General features: G+C 35.4%; 3 protein-coding genes across 3 annotated transcripts; 2 read left to right on the forward strand and 1 right to left on the reverse strand.

Moving 5' to 3' along the window:
* Positions 1-413: 413 nt before the first annotated feature.
* LOC114520550 (malectin-like) lies at positions 414-2,852 on the forward strand. Its single transcript, XM_028540844.1, has 4 exons — positions 414-829; positions 1,625-1,801; positions 1,998-2,052; positions 2,496-2,852. Exons 1-4 carry the CDS (start codon positions 470-472, stop codon positions 2,714-2,716), a joined length of 813 nt encoding a protein of 270 aa, XP_028396645.1. The 5' UTR covers positions 414-469; the 3' UTR covers positions 2,717-2,852.
* Positions 2,853-12,164: 9,312 nt separating this feature from the next.
* Positions 12,165-15,718, reverse strand: LOC114520604 (protein FAM57A-like). The gene is made up of 5 exons (XM_028540910.1): positions 15,515-15,718; positions 14,811-14,894; positions 14,196-14,391; positions 13,998-14,093; positions 12,165-13,216 (listed from the first exon to the last, which is right to left on the reverse strand). Exons 1-5 carry the CDS (start codon positions 15,637-15,639, stop codon positions 12,845-12,847), a joined length of 873 nt encoding a protein of 290 aa, XP_028396711.1. The 5' UTR covers positions 15,640-15,718; the 3' UTR covers positions 12,165-12,844.
* A 354-nt stretch (positions 15,719-16,072) lies between these two features.
* LOC114520605 (SAGA-associated factor 29-like) lies at positions 16,073-20,716 on the forward strand. Its single transcript, XM_028540911.1, has 11 exons — positions 16,073-16,271; positions 16,511-16,586; positions 16,728-16,800; positions 16,939-17,003; positions 17,156-17,291; positions 17,728-17,791; positions 18,071-18,153; positions 18,436-18,480; positions 18,561-18,654; positions 19,225-19,293; positions 19,397-20,716. The coding sequence occupies exons 1-11, from the start codon at positions 16,170-16,172 to the stop codon at positions 19,511-19,513; spliced, it is 924 nt and encodes a 307-aa protein (XP_028396712.1). The 5' UTR covers positions 16,073-16,169; the 3' UTR covers positions 19,514-20,716.
* Positions 20,717-22,517: the final 1,801 nt, after the last annotated feature.

Here is a 22,517-nt window from a genome sequence, read left to right on the forward strand (position 1 = left end):
AACAAACCGGGATCAAAGTGAACAACTTGTTCAAATAAGGCATATAAGCGGGTACAATAAAGGATAACGAGAATTTTAATCATGGTGATAATAAATATCAAAATTAAACCTCTTTAAAGCCTATACCTCAAATGCTTTCGTTAACTAATGTCAGAGTCTAATGGGAGCCTTTTTGCTACTCCGTAAATATTCTTTGACGCTTCTTTTTGTGTATAAATAAAGTTTATTACGAAACAAATTCAAGAATACGAGTTTTGGGGGGTGGTTAGGGAAAATAGTGGATATAATATCTCCTATATAGCTTCAGTGGGAGCGGAAATATTATATAGCTCAGTGTCAGTTCGGAAGCGATAATTTTGTCCCGCCGTTTCCGTGGAAATATCGGCAATATGTCGGTGCTTTCAAACAATGTGACAATAAAAAAAATAGAACACAGGTGCACGAAGTCGAAATTATTCTAATTTGTACAATGGAGTTGGTCTCGTTTATCAACATTTTAAGCTGTTTTTGTGCCATTTCAATACTGTTTCTTCTCGCGAATGAAATAACAGCAACGGGAGAAGTTGTATTCGCTGTCAATTGCGGTGGACCTGATCACACTGACCTCAATGGAGTGCATTATCAGGCTGATAAACTTGGTATAGGAACTGCTTCGGATTACGGCAAACGGCTCGCTATAGGTCGCGTCGCCCCGCTTGATCAAATCTTATACCAAACGGAACGATATCACCTTTCAAATTTTGCATACGATATCCCGATCAAAGAAGATGGTGATTATGTATTAGTGCTCAAATTTAGTGAGGTGTATTTTCAAGGCCCCAAACTAAAGGTAATAATTAACCAAAGTTAAATGTGTATATTAACAGGCTATAGATAATGCCATTTCCTCATATATATCATTTCCTCATGTATATATTTCATCAGCATCATCTAACAATTACCCAATGTCAGTCTGATCAGGTGACTTCAAAGGTGAATTGAAATTAGGTTGCAAGCTCAAAGTTTCAAACTAAAGCTTACGGTGTTGTTCTTTTTTTTATTGCTTTCCTCCAGCTTGCCATGTATTAAAATTGCAAATATTGAATGTTACAATGACATGTCAGACAGGTGTAACCCATAGGTGTGGTCTGTGATGAATTACTTTAATTGCCAGCATAAATCGACCCTTAGCATAAAAGCTAGTGTGATTGGTCGTGATGTGATTGGTTGATTTCACAATAGTACTACAAGACATGTTGCAATTCTCACTGCATTGCAGGAAGTCAGAATTTTGTTGAATGTCGCCCTATATGCAATATTCAGCTTTTTGTTGACCATATATTGCAAGTCTCCCACTGAGGCTAAGTGTCAGACAATGTGATCAACTTTGCAACTTGCAACATAAGCAGTTGTGTTGCGGCTGGTGCAGCGAAAGAATTTAACTCCAGGGTGCTCTTAATTGCAAATTTACTTTTGCCCCTATGATGATGATATTTTTATTTTTAAACAGCAATCGGTGCAAGCTTACAAGCCTTTAAGATTCCCAATTTTCCTCAATAGAAATGTGACAGTACAAATTATACACTGTAGTGTGTATTGCAAACATGTGCTTACAGACCATGGAATATATATCTTTTTTGTGTAGGTTTTCGATGTGTATGTTAACAACATATTAGCTGTCAAACAATTGGATATATACGACAAAGTTGGAAAAGGCATTGCACATGATGAATATATATCATTCACTATAAACAAAGGACAAATCTTGGTTGACACACAACTTCACCGATTCCCTGGTAGTTTACATGTAGAATTTGTTAAGGTAAAATCCCTTAAAATCTTGTTGAAAAAATGAAGTTGGTATTAAGTTCTGGTCGACCCTCCCCAAGCCCTCCCTTTAATTAGGCTTAGAGTCTCTGGATCTCATTGTCAAAAATATCTAAGTTTTTTTACAGTAGTGTTTGGAGACCTTTCATATATATAGCAGGAAAAGTATATGGTGTTTTGTTTATGTTTAGGGTTATGACAATCCCAAGATTAATGCCATTGTTGTTATGAAAGGCAACTTGGAAGGTTTGTTCAAATTATTTCATTCAAGAAATATGCAACAGAGGACTTGTATTGCTTGCAAACTGACTTATTACTACTCTGGCAAGCAAACTTATTGTCATGCAGCGAGCATGCACATTTACCTGAGTGCAATGTGCATGGTAGATGAAAATTTTGAAAACTTTATTCAGCATGAAATGAACTATTTTGGGCTGTAGAATATAGATCTCTAGATATAATAAGGGGAAAGGGGGCCACAATCAATGTCCAGCTCACATAATTTGCATCACCAGTCAATTTTACCAATCCATTCCTCAGTTTAAAATTGGTAGATTTGCTGAAGAATTAGGGCCACTACAGTACAAATACAGGGATCTGAATGTTGCCTACATTTGTCTATGCCCATGGAGAGGGCCACTCAGTAGTGAATACCATTGTTAACCTATAATGATTCCATTCTCTCCTAGATGTCCCTAAATTACCATCGCTGCCTGGTCCCGACCAAGGTGAAAATGATGAGCAGGATGAAGATGATGGGAAATCTGACGATAAACCAGACCGAGCTAGGAAAACATCTGGTCCCAGGGCAACTGATCCGTATGCTACAGATGAAAGCAGCTTACTACTACCTGTTTTTATTGCTTTAGGGGTTTTTATACCAACCTTGTTCTGCCTTTGCAAGTTGTAGGAATTTTTAGGTAGCGAACTCTTGTTGCAATGCATTTGTCTTGGGGTGTAGTTTGGTAGATGGAAACTTATGGACAGTTGAGTTGGTAATAATGTAAGGACACATTTTGCGCAAATAAAATTTGCAATTAAAGTTATCACTTGTTGTTATTAATTTCAAAATGGTATAAAATTCTTTTTTGGTAAAAAGAGTGATCTATATTTTGTTGATGTTTGAAAATCAATGTTGAGAAAACTAATCAACATGTAAAGTTTAGTATTTTCACATGGAATTTATACAGGATAGATACAGATTCTAAAATCTAGTTTCTTTATGCTTGCATAATGCATAATGATGCACCATGATGCACATGCAGCGGCACCGAGAGAAATTGTGGGGCCTGGGGCAAAAATTTTTTGTGGGGCCTTTTGACGTCATGGTTTTAAATACCTGCGAGGTATAAAGTACTTCAAAGCGATGTGAAAAAGTTTAACAAACAAGCCTTTTTACAAACAATATCAACATATCTTAGAAATTGAAATAACAATGACTGTCACTCGTACTTTCCACTAGTGTGCGATATACACGGAGCCCAACGTTTGTTAGGTGCTTTAATTTTAGGTTCTTTCTTTTGTCAGGGGCCCCTTCAGGTTGGGGGCCCGGGGCCAAATCCTGGCTTGTGGTTTCAGGTTTGTAACAGTTTTTTGAATTTCAACATTGAAACTGCGTGAACGACCAATGAGAATCATTTCTGATTTCGATTTTTCTTAGAGGCTTAGTTTTCTCGCCAAAGAAATAGCGGGCTTGGGGAACGAGATTACGTATATCTGTGATGGTTCACACAGTGAACTCTATATAAACTGGAATGATAATTCGGTCGACGATCGGGCCGACAAACAATAAAAATAGACTGGCACTGGTACCCATTTCGGCTTCAAAGATGGGGGCCAAATAACCCTCAGTTATCGTTCCAGGGTATAGCTTAACTAGGTTCACATCTAAAATTTCCCTGCACGCAGGTAGATTGAAGTCCAGAATTTTTTTCGGAAGTTGAAGGTTTCAGCCACAGGGTACATATACAATCGTAGGCTTGTAGCCGTGTGTTCAGACTTTAGAATTGTTATCTTCTACAGACTTTAATGCCTTTAATAACTTTCATTCCCTCGCTGCGTAAAATCGCATTTTTCCAGTAGAAGATCAAGCAGTTAAATGTAGCATTCATTGAGCCAATGGTTTTAGCCCACAATCCAACGAACTGCGCGTTATTTAAATGATAGCCTTTGGTTTTTGAGTTAATCCTTAGTAGAAAGTAGCCGAACGATGGAATGGATAGCGCCAGAAAACAAGCGACCGCTAGCAAGCAACTCGATGTATTCTTTAATGACGTCTTTCTCTTATCGGCTGATATTCTTCTGTTTTCGCGACTTTTCTTCGCGATTCTAAACAGCTTGTAGTTCATAAACAACATCGGTGGAACAATAGCAAATAGGAATATCAGACAAGCACTTTGTCCTTCGGATGGATAGATGAGAATTAACGCCGCTAAAAGCGGTAAAACTGACCCCGCCAGTATTGCAAAAAGAGTTAAGAGTTTTTCCTTCGTTACAGATGTTCGATGGTAGACGGGATGATATGTCGCCAAATATCGGTCTAAGCTCATGACCAAAAAAGCAAGTAAGGAAATTCCAAGGAAACCATTTGTTAGCGCATCGGAAAAACTAACCCAGCTACTCCTAATAGCATTAACATTCCCCGTCAACCATAACATCACAGAAGAAGCCATAAAGGAATGATTTGTTAAGACCACAGATATATCGCAACAGGACAAAACCATGATCATAAAATAACACAATTTCTTTCGAAGCTGCGCTGATCTCCGGAAACTGATTATGACCAAGGAATTTAAACATATTCCCGAAAAAAAGAAACATATATTCACAATAAACAAAAATATCAAGTTTAGAGAGTATTGTAACTGCATATTTTCCGATGAATTGTAGATAAACGCATGTATACATCAAAACACAGTTTTACTTGGAAGCAATAAATTACAGTCATGCAAGCGAATTTGCAGGTAATTTAAAAGCCAATAATGCTCAACATCTTGATTTAACAATCTATTAAGGTTTTATTTATTATTAAAAGAATATTAAGTTAGGGACTTCTAATCTTCTATATTTAACTGCAACAGCTTTCAAAAAACTGCGATCAATGGGGAAATTTTTAACGAAACAAACATGCATATTATAGCGCATGGGAATTTCCACCCCATGCATATATAAGTGATAAAGGCCTAGGTTAAACGTCGCATCTTGGTCGCGCCAAATCATCTTTGTCGCGCCAAATGCAATTTAAACAATAATTAAATAATGAAGCTTAACGAGGTTTATCATCTCATTATTTGTTGTTTAAATTGCATTCGACGCGACGAAAATGCGACGTATAACCTTGTCCAAACTTATACAGGGTCTATAAAATAAACGCAACACTAAATATTCATAAATACTGAATCTTTTGTCTTCGACTATACTCGGAAAGCGACCAAAGTGAATATTCGTGAATATTGAGTGGGTGTGTTTTTTTATAACGAAGTTCTTTCGATTTATTCGCTTGGCTTTTTATATGACATACAATGATACATAAGGATTTAGACTTTTACGTGCGTGACGTGGCGTATAAGAAAAATGCGGTTAAATCGCAGCATAGATAATCAAATAGATAAGGGTCTATAAAATAAATGCAGCACTAAACATTCATAATTATATACAAATACTGAATCTTTTGTCTTCGACTATACTCGATATTCTATTTGATTTCTATTTGTCTATGATCGCAGTTATCTCCAAACAGCCGGCCCTGCCCCTGGTATATATAATATGTCTATATGATTGAGCGTTGCCTTCATTTAATAAGTTTTATTTAATTTAACATACTGAAAGCAATATAAGGTGAACTAATTGTTTTTATAAATTATACTCTAAGTAATTCATATATTAAGAAATCCATAACCCGCCTTTTTCATTTTTCATGCAGCAAAACCATTATTCATCTTGAAATATATTTCATCGCTCTGTTCATGCAATACTATGAAGCACATGCATGGAATAAGAAATTTTTGACAATTATTAATCACCTAAAAAATTCTCATCTAACACTGAATTTTTCGGTCTTAATAAGAGACAATATCATATTCATCCTGATATCAGAAACCCAGATTAATTACTGTAGGAAATTGGAGGTTCTAGTCACTTATCAATCAATTACTGAGAATTTTCGTATTCTACAGTTTTTAATGCTTTTAATAACTTTTATTCCCTCGGTGCGTAAAATCGTATTTTTCCAGTAAAATATCAAGCAGTTGAATGTAGCAATTAGAGAACAAATTGTTTTGGCCCACAATCCAAGAAGCAGTGTATTATTTAAATAATAAACTTTATTTTCCGAGCTTATTATCAGTGCAAAGTAGACAAACGATGGAATGGACAGCGCCACAAAACAAGCGACTGCTAGCAAGCAACTCGATGTATTCCTCAAAGAAATCGTCTTTCTCGCATTGGGTGCTATTTGTCTGTTTCCACGACTTTTCCTCGCGATTGTAAACAGCTTGTAGTTCAAGAACAACATCGGAGGAGCGATATAGCTGCCAGAAAAATCAGACCAGCACCCTGGAAGGAAAATATTAGAGATAACACCACCAGGAATAGGAAAAAACCCGTCAGTATTGCCAAAAGAATCAAGAGTTTTTCCTTCGTTATAAATGTTCGATGATAGACGGGATGATATGTCGCTAAATATCGGTCAAAGCTCATGACCAAAAAAGCGAGTAAGGAAATTCCAAGGAGACCACTTGATATCTTTTCGGAAAAAAATACCCAACTACCCGTAAAAACATCATCATTTCCAGTTAACCATAACATCACAATAGAGGATAGAAAGGAATGATTCGTTAAGACCGCCAGCAAATCGCAACAGGACAAAACCAAGATCATGAAATAGCACAATTTCTTTCGAAGCTGCGTTGATCTCCAGAAACTGATTATCACCAAGGAATTTAAACATATTCCCAAGAAAAAGAAACATACGTTAACAATAAACAAAAAGATTAAGTTTAGAAAATATCCTAAATGCATGATTTCCAATGAATTGCAGCATATATATGTACGCATGTATACATCAATACACAGTTTTTCTAGGAAGCAATAAATTACATGCAAGCGAATTTGCATGTAATATATTGTAAAGCCGATAATGCTCAGTATCTTGATTTATTAATCTGTTAGTATTATTTATTAATAAAGAATATTAAGTTGAGTACTTCTATATTTAACTGCTACAGTTTTCGATAAACTGCGAATCAATGAAGAAATTTTTAACGAAACAAACAGCCATGCATATTAGCATATATCTGCACATGCATGGGAATTTCCACTCCATAAGTAATAAAGGCCTAGGTTAAACGTCGCATTTTCGCAGCGCCGACTGCAATTTAAACAATAAATAATGAAGCTTACTGACGAGGTTTATCATCCCATTATCTATTGTTTGAATTGCATTCGACACGACGGAAATGCGACGTATAACCTTGGCCAAACTATACAGGGTCTATAAAATAAACGCAACACTAAATATTCATAATTATAAATACTGAATCTTTTGTCTTCGAACAATAGAAAGTTTCATTTTTCAACAAAACCATTATTCTTCTTGAAATATATTTCATCGCTCTGTTCATGCAATACTATCAAACACATGCATGGAATAAGAAATTTTTGACAATTATTAATCACCTAAAAATTCTCATCTAACAATTTTTCGGTCTTAATAAGAGACAATATTATGCATCCTGATATCATGCAGAGGCCTAGATTAATTACTCTCGGAAATTGGAGGCTCTAGTAACTTATCAATCAATTGCTGAGAATTTTCATCTTCTACCGTTTTTAATACAGAGAGTATACTGAAAAAACAATCCTTACCTAAATCTCAGACTTGTCAGACCAAGGGCCGGTTTGATCAAGCCCGTTTAGCTTAAACGGTGGTTAAGTTCAAAATAGAAAGCAAGTCTATCGTTTTACTCAACAAGCAAACTAAATGTTTTTAACCTTAAATAATACAAAGATACTGTTTACAACTACATATTTAGTGCATAATATTCTTCGTTTAAGCTAAACGGGCTTGATACAACCGGCCCCAGGAGCTACATCTTTTTTATTTCTCCCATGCGATCTCTGCATGTTCAACCCCTTCTGAGTGATCATAAAAAGAATACATTCGCCATCGACACTATTCTACTGCCTTTGTGTAGGAGTGTAGTAAAAAATCAGGGGCAGCTATACCTATTCTCGTTTCACGTGACGTTATAACATTTGTTTCGGCATTTATTATTGGCGTTTCGGATTAGTGAGTTTTTATTAAAAAATTTTTAATAGCTAAAATTAATAATATTTAATTAAATTAGAGTGTATGGGTCTTTATATTACAGGCCATGGTTTTTAAGTCAGGGGTGAAGAAGTATAGAAAAAAGATATGGTAAACAAACATGGTGGAGTATTGGCGGGAAATGACATGGTCGTCTGATCCCAAACAAAAAAAAATGGAGGAACGTTTCGACTATCTCTCAGGATCGAGGTCCTAGCTCGAAGCTAGGCAATCTTAATAAACATCTGTTTCGGCTGTCGTTAGTTTGAAGTTTGTAAAAAAATCTAATCAACATAAAACGCAATTAGCTATAGCTTGATTGAGGCTAAGCAAATAAATTATCTATAATAATTAAAAATTATTCAAAACGGGCTAAATTGAAGAATATGCACTCTCGGGCATGTGATGGCCTAAACCCATGCAAGCTCGCTTACAATCTATCACTAGGCTGTAATTCTCTATAAAAAACCAAACTATGGTACACTTGCAGTGTTTGTACTTTAAGAAGTTGCATCAGATACAAAATATATCCTTTCCATGCATGCATATATATAGAAAGCTGGTTCAGCCTTGCAGTTCTTTTACCAAGATAGCTCGGCGTCTATCGTTCATATATATACTCAAGAAACGCATTCGATCAAGCAAGAATTCCTTTTTACCTCTATATATTATATATAGTATATTTATATTTAGTACCGTTCTTAATTTTTTATGCAATATATTATGAAAAATTTTACTTCTGCTAAAGCGTTCAGTTAAATATACTTTTGTACCTATTCCTCTCAAGTCGCATCCCTAAACTGATATAGGAAGCATGAAATCCTCCTTGGAAATTAATGCTTATACTGAAAGAAAAAATTCACTTTAATGGGCTTTCTTTATACACTTTATACCCTCTCGTCATGCACATGTTTGCTCCACGCAGGTCTCGCACGTAAAATTTTTACATCCTTTTATTGGCTACAAAATTTGACCTGTTCCCAGAGCAATCTTGTATACCGCGTATAACTGCATGGAGCCATACAAATATCACTTTCTGCACATTTTAATGCCTTTAACAATTTTCATTCCTTCGTTGCGTAAAATCGAGTTTTTCCAGTAAAATATCAAGCAGTTGAATGTACTGTTCATCGAGCAAATTGTTTTAACCCAGCTTCCGATAAGTTCAATATTATCAAAAATAATTCCATTCCCCTTCGGCTTCGAGTTCATTCTCAGTCCAATGAATACAAGTGATGGAATTGACTGTAACACAAAACAAGCGACCGCCAGCAAGCATATTGATGTATGCTTCAAAGAAAACCTTTTTCGAATATCGGCTGGTGGTATTCCTCTGTTCCCGCGACTTTCCTTCGCGATCCTAAACAGCTTGTAGTTCATGAAAAACATCGGCGGGACGAAAATAATGATAGTGAATAGAATACCTAATTCGTAAATTACAAATTCTAAAGTCATCATTGTTAAAATAAGAAAAAGAAAACTCAGAATCGCAAGAAGAATCAAAAGTTTTCTCTTCGTTACGGATGTTCGATGAAAGATGGGATAATATGTCGCTAAATATCGATCAAAATTCATCACCAAAAGAAGGAGCCAGGTAAGCGTAATGAAAGAATTTGAAAGTACATCGTAAATGCGTAACCACCTAACAAGAATGTCATATCCGCTTCCAGTCAACAATAACATCGCAACATAAGCTACCCACGAATGACAAGTTATGACCACAAACAAATCGCAACAGGACAAAACCATGATCATGAAATAACACAATTTCTTTCGAAGCTGCGTTGATCTCCAGAAACTGATTATGACCAAGGAATTTAAACATATTCCCGAGAGAAAGAAACATATATTCACAACAAACAGGAATATCAAGTTGAGAAAGTATCCGAACTCCATTTACAACACAGGCGATTTCAATATGCAGGTGCATTAAAATGAAGTCACGAAAAACAATGCCATATTTATAAGTTCTTAATCTATCATTTTAGAGAAAAACGTTTTCCAATGTTAATGACAACTTTATAACTTGCGCTATGATAAAAGAGACATGCTTTAATGGGTATTTTGCATATATAATAGACCAACATACGATCTAGGTCACAATAAGGAAATAAATCACCACAGCTAAAAAGAGGATACCGAAATTAGTATAATGGCCAAGTTTTAAGTATTACGGAAAATATAGCTATACAAAGCAGCCAATTCTTTATACTTTCTTTACTACGGGCGGAAGCATTTAATAAATTTATAGTTACACTAATAATTGGTAATTTTACTAAATTTAGTATGCCCCTTTCGGAAATTTCCTTTTTGTTGCCTAAATCAAAAGTTAATCTATTAAAGCTTAATCAATTCACACGAAAATTTTTCCACGACATGACCACAACAGGATTTCTACATTCGACGGCAAGTTGTCTTATATAACGCGCTTTATTTATATATTTTTTGATAGGCAGTTGTCCAAAACTGAATACTTTTCCAACTTGATTTTTCTTTTTTAATAAGAAAGAATTATAATGACTGATTAATGTCTAAATAAAATAATTAACTTTATCAATTAACCTAAAAACAATAGTGTTTAATTGGCTATAATAAAACAATCTTTATCTTGACCGGTTTCAAATCAAGCGCGGTGTTATCAAAAATGAAGATACTTAATTAAAATAGAGGCATGCAACAGCACATTCTAGTTCAGGTCTACGATTAGCTCGGTTTTCATGTCCCCTATGCTATGCATTCCTGCGTTCTTACTGTTTAAGCGCGTATCTTTTGATGTATAAACTCGTTTCAAATCATCTTTCAAAGCGCTATATTTAACAACTTTTCGTCGAATTAAGGCGATTTGAATCATGCCTGCATGAAGAACAGAGACAAACACATCAAAGTTTTTATTCTATGAACATTTACTGAAACGGGGCTTCGGCCCATGCAAGGCTCAGAAAACTGACCTTTTGTGGCAACTACGTCGTACACTAAAGATAATTTACAAAGTCGTGTCTAAATTTAAGCATCGTTTCTACTGACTACCCCATACCTCAGGACTCACAAATTAAAAAATAAAGATCGCAAAACTTTGTTTATACATACACTACGCCTCCATAGACAATTGCCTTTGATATATTGCTTTTATGCTTCCTTTGTGTTGCACTTAAAATTACGTTATTTACACCATTTACAGTAATTTTTCTCCCATTTAATGTTTGCATCAGTCTATTTTTTTCATAATTTTATTACTTTCATTCACGTTTGAAATTGTCGTCTTCTACAGGTTTTTATACTTTTAATAACTTTCATTCCTTCGGTGCGTAAGATTGCGTTTTTCCAGTAAAAAATCACGCAGTTAAATGTCCCGTTCATCGAGCCAATTGTTTGAGCCCAGACCACAAGCAGAGATGTGGTATGAAAATTATACCATTTTTCTTTCGAGTGAAATTCTAGTCCAATAAAGACGAAACTTGGAACTGACAGTGCGACAAAACAAGCGACTGCTAACAAGCAACTTGATGTATTCGTCAAAGAAAACGTTTTTCTTACATCGGGTGATGCTTCTCTGTCTACACGAGTTTTCCTCGCTATTGAAAAAATCTTGTAGTTTATGAATAACATCAGAGGAGCTATGGTAATCAAACCAATGAGAAAAGCAACATGGAGGGGAATTACAGAGTTTGTAACCATCAGAAAAACCACAAGTGAAAAAAACCATCACAGCAAAAAGAGTTAAAAGTTTTCTCTTCGTTACAGATGTTCGATGAAAGATGGGATAACGTGTCGCTAAATATTGATTAAAATTCAAGACGAAGAGAGCCATCAAAGAAACACCAATGAAAGTTTGTGATAGCGCATTAAGAATGCGCACCCAAGTTACCCTCAGAGCATTTCCATTTCCAGTTAGCCAAAACATCGCAATAAAAACCATCAAGGAATTATTAGTTAAGACCGCCAGCAAATCGCAACAGGACAAAACCATAATCATGAAATAACACAATTTCTTTCGAAGCTGCGCTGATCTCCAGAAACTGATTATGACCAAGGAATTCAAGCATATTCCCGAGAGAAAGAAACATATATTCACAATAAACAGGAATATCAAGTTGAGAAAATATCCGAACTCCATGAATTTCCCGATGAACTGTATATGTGAATCAAAATAAGGTCTTGAAAACAATGCCTTATTTATTAATGATTAATCCAAAACTGCAGCAGTTAAAATACTTTCTCAACATGATTTTTCATTTATAATACATAATGATTATGTTTGTGAACCAATCAACTTCGTCAATTACCCTAATAGTTTTATAAGGATATTAAAACATCTAGATCTGTTTTGACCAATTTCAAAGCCAGGGTAATGTGAACTAATTAACTTTATCAATTAACCTAAATAATGGCTTATAAGTATACTAAAGCTGTTAAAATACTTTGTCAAATGGATTTTTCTTATTTATAATAAATAATGATTACGTTTGTGAACAAATAAACTTCGTCAATTACCCTAAATTATAGTTTATAAGGATACTAAAACATCTAGATCTGTCTTGACCAATTTCAAAGCCAAGGTGATATCATAAATGAAAATAGTGGATTTCTAGATCAGAGATGAACCAGTGGAGAAAAAATTGGTAAATGGTAAAATGGTAAAACATTCCGAAAATATTTTTTTATATTTCTGTCGCTCTTTGTAGCGATAGAAAAAATTATGTGAGCAAATTAATAACGTTCATTTATTATATGTCATCGCCCTTTACCGTTAGAGTTAAAATTACTATCCACATTATTTCCAAAATTATCTTTTGTAAGACGTTTAGTGATGCCAGACTTGGTGTTTTGTTCCTCTCTGGAAGAAATCGGCCTCATTGATATGTTCAGAAATGCAAAACCTTGTCGTAATATCGCAGAAAACCAGAACAACTGGAGTGTCAACAATCCTAAACAGCTGATGTTACAAAGTAACGGTATTTTCAGTGGAACTTGCCACGTGGAGATTTTCGAGTAGTTGGCATAGTTGTGATACATGTAGGGAAAAATAAGAATTCGACCAAGAAAAAATGAAGTTGCTAAGAAACACCCGTTGACTTTGAAGATCCTAGACCTTTGCATGTCCAGCTAAAATTGACAAGAAAGCCGACGGTTAAACCCTCTGTAAAATAAAGTATTTACAGTTGGGTTAAAAGGTTAATTTCTATCCTTGCATAATTTTGTTTACATGGTTATTTTTGAACGTTTAAAACGATCAGATAGGCAAAGGTTACACTATCGGCAGTCATTACATCGAATACTCGAAAAATATAGTGTTATAGTATTGTAAAAGGAGTAGTTAAGCACACTGGTCGTTTGACTATAAGCGGAGCCAAGAGAACTGTCTTGTATAGTTAGGCTGGATTTCCACTTGCAAAGAAATGTGTCGTTGAAAGCCTTGAGAAATCGATTCCCGGTACAGATTCTTGGAAAATGGCTCTCTTCTATTCTGTGCCTCGTGTGAGGTGTACTGATATTACATCACAACCTGGCTGTACATCGCTGGCAGACGTCACTCCCATTCGGTAGTAACAATCAAATTTGAAGAAAGAATCCTCTGACAAACATATACGATTCCACTCTTGTACCCTCGAGCTCCGGGTACGAAATTGAAACAACTTCCACTTCTACTATGTCGACAAGTCAACCATAGGCACATGTTCTCCTTCCAGTTTAAACAATATTGTGCTGCTCCCAATTAACACGGTTCTTTCTACTTTCTAGCCCTATACCCTTGGCCTAACCCGGAGTACAAAATACGAAAACTGCTCGTAAATTTACCTACCCTAAGCCATATAACCACGGACTCTTACTACATTCTCGTTTTAATATTGCATGTATTGCATCATATAGACGACTTACTACTTACTTGTTTTAATATTGCATGTATGGACACAAAAGGCGTGCTCACTTCAGCAAAAAAAATGCAGCCAACAAAAAAATCGCCAAGACCACGTCTGTAAAACTTGTAAAAATTAAAAGAAAGAAAATGTTTTAAGTTCGTTGCTTTATGCAGACTAGACTTAACCATGATTGAACTACCTCATTCAAGTTTAATAGTCCTCACCACAATAATTGGAAAACCAAATAATGGAACAAAAATATGATGTAACACGATCAGCCAATTCTTGGCAAAAAATCTTGGATAAATCTCTTTGAGATTTTGATTCGGAAAACTGTGGTAACTTCCCAGGAACATTGCTCCAATATCGTAGTAGAAATATGAAACCCCAAACCATGTATAATAATTGATAGACAAAAACCTGCAAAGGATTTACAAAAAGAATTGAAAATAAACAGTTATTCAAACTTGGTAAAGTAAAATATACCGGAATATGGTATATTTGACTATATTTGGCACATATAACAAAATATGGTATATTTGACCTTAGGTATATTTGAACTTGGTAAGGTCCAACAAACCAGAATATGGTATATTCTACCTTGGTAAGGTCCAATATACCGGAATATGGTACAGTCAACCTATTTCAATCTTGGTAAGGTCAAACATACCAGAATATGGTACCTTCAGTCCTGGTAGGGTCAAATATACCGGAATATGTACCCACCAAGAGGTACTGCAGTATATTCAAAATATCACTTCAGTCAGCTAAAATGCTGCACTGCCTCTGAACAAATGTGACAATTAAAATTAGTGCAACCATAAGTCTGTAACAAATACCTCTCTTTCATTACATCTTCACACCTCAGGATAACTTGAAGACCAACACATGATGCAAAGAGTGCTTGAAACAAGGAAACAAGCCTGGAATTTATAAATAAAACAAATGTAATTAATTATGAAACTTATAGGTGACCACTTTTAATTACTGGAAAATAAATACAGGTGCAAGGGAAAACCCTTTGTCTCAATCTACTGTTGACAGATATTTCAGCAGCAAATAGCAAAGTTCTGCATATTGTTGTAAGTGACATATATATATACAATACATGCTATGGATGATACCTCATTCACACTTGGCACTTGAAAACTAGTCTATTCAAGGGGGAGTTGGTAGATTTTGCAGGTAAATTAACCCAATTTGGCTTTTTAAATTGCAATCACAACAGCAACAACAAAGTTTTTTTTTCTCAAATTATATATGATTGGATTTGGAATAAGCATTTCTTAAGTACATATGACCTAACGACCTAGTTTTCACTAATTGAAAGCTATTTTATATACATTGTGTGTATGCTATTGAAAAGTAAATATATTATGGTATATTAACTATATCAATGTTATTATAAATTATGTTACACAACTGTTCCCACTAGCTTTATGTAGAGACATTGACACTGTTACGAAGAATTCCCACCGTCTATTACATAATATTCATTCTATATTTTAATTTATAATAATTTCTAAAATTTGACAACTGATACCTTTGGCTTATTACAAAATATAAACCTTTTGACCTGCCAGGTATTGTTCGTTTGACGAAATACAGAAAACTAATGTGGAGAAATGGAAAAACAAAACAGCCTACAGTTAATAGCAGGAACTCCATATTGCTAACTCCATGTCAATATAAAATAACAAAGACAGCTTTACCGATTTTTGAATATAATTCAAAACATTATTCATAAATATTCCATTTGCCAACTTCCTCAGAATATTAAAATAGTTCTGTGAATTTCTGTCATGAGCATATTTCTTTAAAAGAAGGAATTCACCAATAGATATGGTAGATACTTGCATGTATAGAATAAAAGTTATTCTGAATAATGAGTGCAAATTAAAACGCATCAAACTTTAATTGAAACTGTATATTTCGAATCAATTCTGATTCATCTTCGGCTGGAAAAGGATACTTGTACAGTTGTACGTATCTTTTCCTAACTTGTACAAGAAATTTCAAGCCTACCAAAAGGAATTCTTGATGTTCAGAAAATGTCGTCTATTTTGCTGTTTTTGCGCATGAGCAAATCGAGTAAAGATTGTTTCCTTACAAAAACATGGCGGAATAACGAGGAGCGATAACTATCTACAGACGCTTCAATGGCGTCTTGCTTTTGAGTTTATTTAAACACATTCATTATGAGACGGACAAAGAGTACAGCGCCTAGCGGTATAAATTCTGGGGGCAATGCTGTCCCAAAATTGTTAAGGGAACTCCATCAACTTATACATCAAATTCAGGTGGGCACATGAATGATGAATTGCATGGGCCATGAGGTACCTTTCTAAGCTTGACCTACTACTGGCAAAAGTGATTGCCACTAAGCAATGTTTCCCTTTGAAAGAACTTCAGAATATACTGGACATGGAATGCATTGCACCCTGGTCCATTCAAATAAAAATAAAATTCACTTTTAATAATGTGGATGTTTTAGGCTTTTAGCTGTAAGTCCTCATGAACCTTCTGCATTCAAACATAGGATGAAAGAAACCGCAATGAACATACATTAACCAATGTCTCCAAAACCCATGAACGTATGAAATCTGAGGCAAAAGGTATTAAAGATAATTCAAAAGCTTTACTATATTGTGGTGATACAATTTAGAAATTGAGTTAGCATCCATTCATACAAATTATGTAGTAATGCTCTTGCAGCTGGCCCTTAAATCTTTAAAATTAATTTCCACCATTTCTAGTGTCATCTTATTTTAAAAGTAAATTGAAAGGGCTATATGGTGCAGCCATTGCAGACTGTGAGGCTGAAGCAGAGTAAGATGATGATTCAATTTAAATAGTTTATTACAGGGACTTACAACTTGTAATATTAATAAAGATTCTAGTACTCATTCCTGAGGAAGAGTGGTGTCTATAGTTGAAATTTTACAAGAACATATTTTTTATTCTAAGTCTTATCAGAAGAGCTACTGATAAAATTGCAAACATCCAAGCATTAACAAATGAAGGTGGTCAAGGTTTGTTATTTTACTATTACTAATTTAACTTGTTGTGTATTGTACTAGAATGTGGTTTAGTAAGATGCTTTAGATACCATATCTAAATGTAATAATGATGCAGTAGGCCAGTAATGTATTTTACAATGCTGTACTGCACAATATCTTTTCAGGTCGAAGCCATGGGGAGGGGAGTAGCTTAGAGATAGAGCCTAGTAGGAAAGCTGGGATGAGAAGAGGTGTCCTTATGACTATACTTCAACAAAATGCTGCTCAATTGCCTATGTTTATGGGCAAACCATCAGAGAAGTAATTTGCATTTATCTTTTTATTTGATTTATGTTACCATACCTCAATAATAATAACAATAATAATAATAATCACGATTGATTTACCCTTACCATACCTGAGTTTAATAATTATTTTGTTTTTCTACCTAAGTTTGATTAATTGTGTTACCTTCGAATTAGTTTGGTTATCTAAAATTTAGTTAGTTTAGTTACTTTATATGGTTACTAAAGAATGATGATTACTGCCTAATTAAATTGCTAAAGCTTAGCTATTTTTATTGCTTTGCTTGGCTGGTTTGGTTAGACAGACTTACCACTTCTAGTAATTTATAAATATTACAAGAAATGTTTTCAGTATATTTCTCAGGTAGATTTTGACATTTGATTGATCGATTGAAAGAGTTCATTTAGATTTGGACTATAAATGGTTAAGTTCATCTTTTGTTATTCATTAGCGTTCCACCATTATGCGGATCAATTCCACCTGCTCCAAACTACTTACCAGATTCTGGAGATCATGTAAGTGTAAAAGTAAATGCTACATATAGAGGTGTCAAACTCTTTACAAAATACAATTGGTTATTAAACTTATTGGTTATGCTAAATTTGATTAACCATCGAAACTGTATTTGATGATATGGGAAATTTGATGAGTTACGAGAAATTCAAAAGCACAGGGTACTATAAGATTGGCAAATAGAAGTTAACATTAACAGTTCACAGTACTTGTAATGATTATAATTTTCAGTTGGTTACCTTTCAAGGTCATTCAATTCGAATAGCACATTCTTTACACAGGTTGCTGCTCGTGTTAGAACACCAGACGGCGAGGAACAATGGATCTTAGCGGAAGTTGTTTCATTCAATTCATCCACAAATAAGTATCCTTTTATAATTCCATCCAAAAATTCCATGTTTTTAACAGGAGACAAAAGTTCGTCGAAAAGAACCCAATTTCTTGGTAACTTCATGCGACATATTAAACATTCTCACTTTGTTGTCGTAGTTTTCATTAAATTTGCGATGAATGATCGATAATTTTCATAAGTCAGTGAAGATACTTTTGCATATCGCAAACGTCAGGGCTCAGGCCGTTGCAGCTTGCAGAAAAAGTGGCCTCGTACTAGGGCCGTTTTTTGTTCATTTTCTTAACTTTCCTAAAGATACGATATTGATGACATCGACGAGGAAGGTGGCAACAAGAAAGAGTAAGAGCGGAAGAGCTGGTTAATCGAAAAGAATTGTATAGTTTTAGTTTTCCTGAATGTTCGTCTTTCTTCTGTTCCAGGAGACATCATCTGAGCAGACGAAGATTTATACCATTGCCAAAGATGAAAGTGAATCCGTTAACGCATAAACATGCTTTGTTTCAAAAGCAAGAGGTACTACTCTCAAATACAGCAATTATATAGTTTGAAACCAATTACCACTTTAATTGGATAAGCCTCGATATAGAAACCTCCTTGGCGGGCTTGGCCTAATCGTCAGTCCAAATCCAGCTCGACACAGGGAACTTGTCGTTGTTCTCCGGAGCGTCAGACTAATATGGATTGAACATATTCTTCATCTCTGCATGTTTCAGTATAAACTTTATTTAGAAGTTAGTTACAGTCGGTAATATAAATAAACGGGGGGGGGGGGTACATTTTGAAATGCTACATCTCTTCAATTAACCTGTCCTATCGGATTAACACCAATTTAGTTCACAACATATATTAACTCCTAAACGAATAAGAGATTGAGTTGATGCTCAAAGAAATTCAAAGCATGCGAAATTTGTGCAATTTCTAAATTAAGGAGTCCCCTAATGTTATGAGTAGAACTGTCGCACAGAAGCCGCTGAAACCTGTCTTTAAACTGTATATGCTGAATGCAATGCCCAATCACATTATTAGGCCACTTAAGTGTTATATGTATGTATTGAGAATGGATGATTTCCTCTATATTTTTAGTTGGTTCTGGCTTTGTATCCTCAGACAACTTGTTTTTATCGTGCTCTTATTGATGAGCCTCCATCGAGGGTAAGGCGAGACACTATCATTTGAGGTTTATTCTCTATATCGATGGTTGTGACTTCGATAAACTCTTTTGAAAATCTTTCATCTGAAATATTTTACTTTCTAGCCCCAGGATGACTATTCCGTATTGTTTGAAGATACTTCATACCCTGAAGGATACTCCCCGCCATTGTGTGTGGCACAAAGATACGTGGTTACTTCAAAGGAAAACAAGCGAAGATGAAATCATTGTAAAATTTTGTACATAATAAAACTTTCTTAGAGATCTGAAAACGAGGACGCATGGTGTGAATGTAAATGAGTGACAATTCGGAATTACAAAAACACCCAAAACACCCATTGGAGCTAATCTGGCTAAATGAACACTTGGACAGAATCCCAGGGATGCTATTGCTTGCAACCACCAGGGGTAATGGGGGAAAGGATGTGCATAGGATTGCATTGCACAGCAAAAAATGGAAAATCAACTGGTAAAAAACACCCAGACACAGAAATCATTCAACAAAGAGAATAAGAGAAACCACAATAAGAGGAAGTTCAACTGGCAGTGCTTTTCAAACACCTTTAGTGTGCAAAATCCAGTATTCTGCAGACTCCAAGAACTTAACAGTTTTTTAATTAAGTTGCACACATTTTAGGCACGAAATTGCAACTTTTCTGTGAATTCTAAAAGTAACCTAGAAACCAGGGCATTATTGTTTTTGCTGCCCAAAGATCCTGGGTAAAAGATTGTAAATTCAAATATCTTGGGATATTTATTGGTGAAGACACCTTGAGAGTTCGAAGCAGGTGTGTTGTCTAAATGTTAAGGTCTTCAGAAGTTCAGAGTATTTCCCCATTTTCTGTGCTTAATTTCCATTAATAACATTCTATTCAAACTCCAGTCTCCAACATTACAACAAGTTTATCTATTAAGCTGAGCCCTCTCTGAGGCAGGCAAACATTGATAAGCATCATCTAGCAAACCAAAAACTGAAAAAGATGTGTTTTCATTTGTCATAAATAAGCTTCTTCACAAACCTGTTTCAAACTGCAAAAAAGTTTCATAAAAACCTGCTTTTTTTGTTTTAACATTAATTGCATGAACAAAACTTAACTAAAACTTCAATAAAGACTTTTGTTTTGCAACCCTTGTCTTAACAGGGATTGTGGGACAACTGAAAAAGGAAGTCCATTAACTTTACTATTAATTCCACACAGCTGTTGCTTTTCAAAATCAAAAATTTTCAATTCCTATTTCTCGGCATTTTTTTGAAATTTTAGTATTTTTACAAATTCTATGGAAATTTATCTGGTTTCACACAAAATCATTCCAAAATAGTACGTACCTTCAAATGAGGCACATAATTAGCGCAAGAAAAATATTCTTGAAGCATTTCTTCGACGACAAAATTTCAGTTTTTCTGCTCTAGAAATAAAACTACAACCTGCAACGCCGCCATTGCAAAAACTAAACGGCCTGTGCGCGGGAGGCGCGGGAAAACGGGCACAGAAATTTAGGGTTTCAAGTAGCTTCCGGTTTTTTTTGCTGTTACTTCCGGCTCAAATTCTCACACCAAATTCCACATCTTGTTGAATTCCTCACCTTTGCCAGAACACCTCAGACGAGACTAACTGTAGCGCCCTAAATTTTGATTGGATGAATAACGTCAATCAAACACCGCATAAGATTCCGCATTCTTTGTTGACGTCATTATAAATGTAGGTATGTCATGAAGTCTCTCTAAATATTTCGTATTTCTACCAACATTTTAAAACTCGTTACTATATCGGAAATTGTACCCATCATTCAAATTTCTACCCACAAAATTGCTTTATAAATCGCCGAGCATAGTTTGTTTTATTATGTGTGAATTTTATACTGACAGGTTTCGTCCTACGCATCCTGTTGAAAGGCGTTTTGTTTACACACTAGCGGGGATTATGGTAACCCAAAACCTTAAGCAATTAATTTTTTTCCGCACAATGCGATGTTATTTATATTCATTGTGACATTGGTATCGCGTTTGTCCTAGTCACACGAACAACTTTTCCGTTCAGGCTAAAGCGTCAAGTTGAGCGCGTTTCGTGATTTATCCGTTAAAGAGAAAAACAGAACAACAACAGAATTATGTACGAAATACTGAGTCTCTCGGTAATTTTGGTCGCGGCGGAATTTGGCACCGGCCATGTACTAAACCACTCGCTGACGCAAAATCATAGAATAAGTAAGTATATCAGGACACATCCATATGTCAACTTATAAATATTGTCACTAACTGTGGTAGGGAATTCTTAGAACCTTAAACGTAAATTTTGGGAATTTTAGTGTAATTGTCTGCCACGCAACATCAAATTCCTCTGCCAGTCGGGCAACAAATTCCTCTGTGTTTGCGCTTTAAACTAATTGATTTTGTAATCTGATACGATGCACTGTTATAGGAAGTTATTTGCTGTCTGGGTTCACCGAGTTTAAATTCCATATTTAGGAGCAAAAGCAGCAGGCTCGATATTTCTTAGCCTGCGTCACAGTCCACTGTGACGCAGGTTCGATATTTCTCGGCTCTAGAAAGTTTTCGCCATCATTCATCCTTGTATTTTTTTATAACATGAAGCTTTCGAATTCTACCTGAAATATAAATGGCAATTAGCCCCTCGTGCGGTATTTTAAGGCCCGTTTACATGCTCGTTTACATGCACTTGCAATTTTTGCTGCGATTTTCTTCTTTTCATAGATTTGAACGAGTGAATTAGTTATTGAACAAGACGCCTGCTCAAGGCGTTCACTCCGCCTGCATGCCAACTTATGTAGATAATTCATCCGTGGACCATGTAACCCAGGGCTTCTCGGTCAAAAATGAAGTTGTTTTGGGTTACCTGTAGAAATACCAACTTCTGTCGCCCAAAACTACGACTACTCAAAGGAAAAAAGACCATGGCATTTTAAGACTCCGCTGCGCATACGCAGGCGGAGTAATTAGTTGATGTTCAAATAAGAGCTCTTATACATCATAGTATTCGTGACTAATTCGTAATTCACTCGTTCACATCTATCAAAAGAGGAAAATCGCACATAAAATGACAGCAAAAAACGGGCCTCCAGGGATTCCCAGGGACCGCGGAGTAGTTTTTGGATTGGGGGGGCTAGCGAAGCCGAAAGAGTGAACCCTCGGGGGGGGGACCATACTTATCTGTTTATATTTTTCTTGTAAACACTTTAATGAAAACATTGTTCACCAACACGGATA

The sequence above is a fragment of the Dendronephthya gigantea genome, unplaced genomic scaffold (genome assembly GCF_004324835.1).
Source record: "Dendronephthya gigantea isolate DGI-Jeju-01 unplaced genomic scaffold, DenGig_1.0 000016F, whole genome shotgun sequence".
NCBI lineage: Eukaryota > Metazoa > Cnidaria > Anthozoa > Malacalcyonacea > Nephtheidae > Dendronephthya > Dendronephthya gigantea.

Bases quoted from the DNA above. Each gene is read 5' to 3' on its own strand.
- LOC114520550 (XM_028540844.1), top strand. From the start codon at position 470: ATGGAGTTGGTCTCGTTTATCAACATTTTAAGCTGTTTTTGTGCCATT. The intron at 830-1,624 runs GTAATAATTAAC...TTTTTTGTGTAG, and splicing joins TTCAAGGCCCCAAACTAAAG to GTTTTCGATGTGTATGTTAA. The intron at 1,802-1,997 runs GTAAAATCCCTT...GTTTATGTTTAG, and splicing joins TACATGTAGAATTTGTTAAG to GGTTATGACAATCCCAAGAT.
- LOC114520604 (XM_028540910.1), bottom strand. From the start codon at position 15,639: ATGGAGTTCCTGCTATTAACTGTAGGCTGTTTTGTTTTTCCATTTCTC. The intron at 14,895-15,514 runs GTATCAGTTGTC...TATAAATTCCAG, and splicing joins TATTTTGTAATAAGCCAAAG to GCTTGTTTCCTTGTTTCAAG. The intron at 14,392-14,810 runs GTATTTGTTACA...AATCCTTTGCAG, and splicing joins GAAGATGTAATGAAAGAGAG to GTTTTTGTCTATCAATTATT.
- LOC114520605 (XM_028540911.1), top strand. From the start codon at position 16,170: ATGAGACGGACAAAGAGTACAGCGCCTAGCGGTATAAATTCTGGGGGC. The intron at 18,154-18,435 runs GTATCCTTTTAT...ACTTTCCTAAAG, and splicing joins TTCAATTCATCCACAAATAA to ATACGATATTGATGACATCG. The intron at 19,294-19,396 runs GTAAGGCGAGAC...TTTACTTTCTAG, and splicing joins TTGATGAGCCTCCATCGAGG to CCCCAGGATGACTATTCCGT.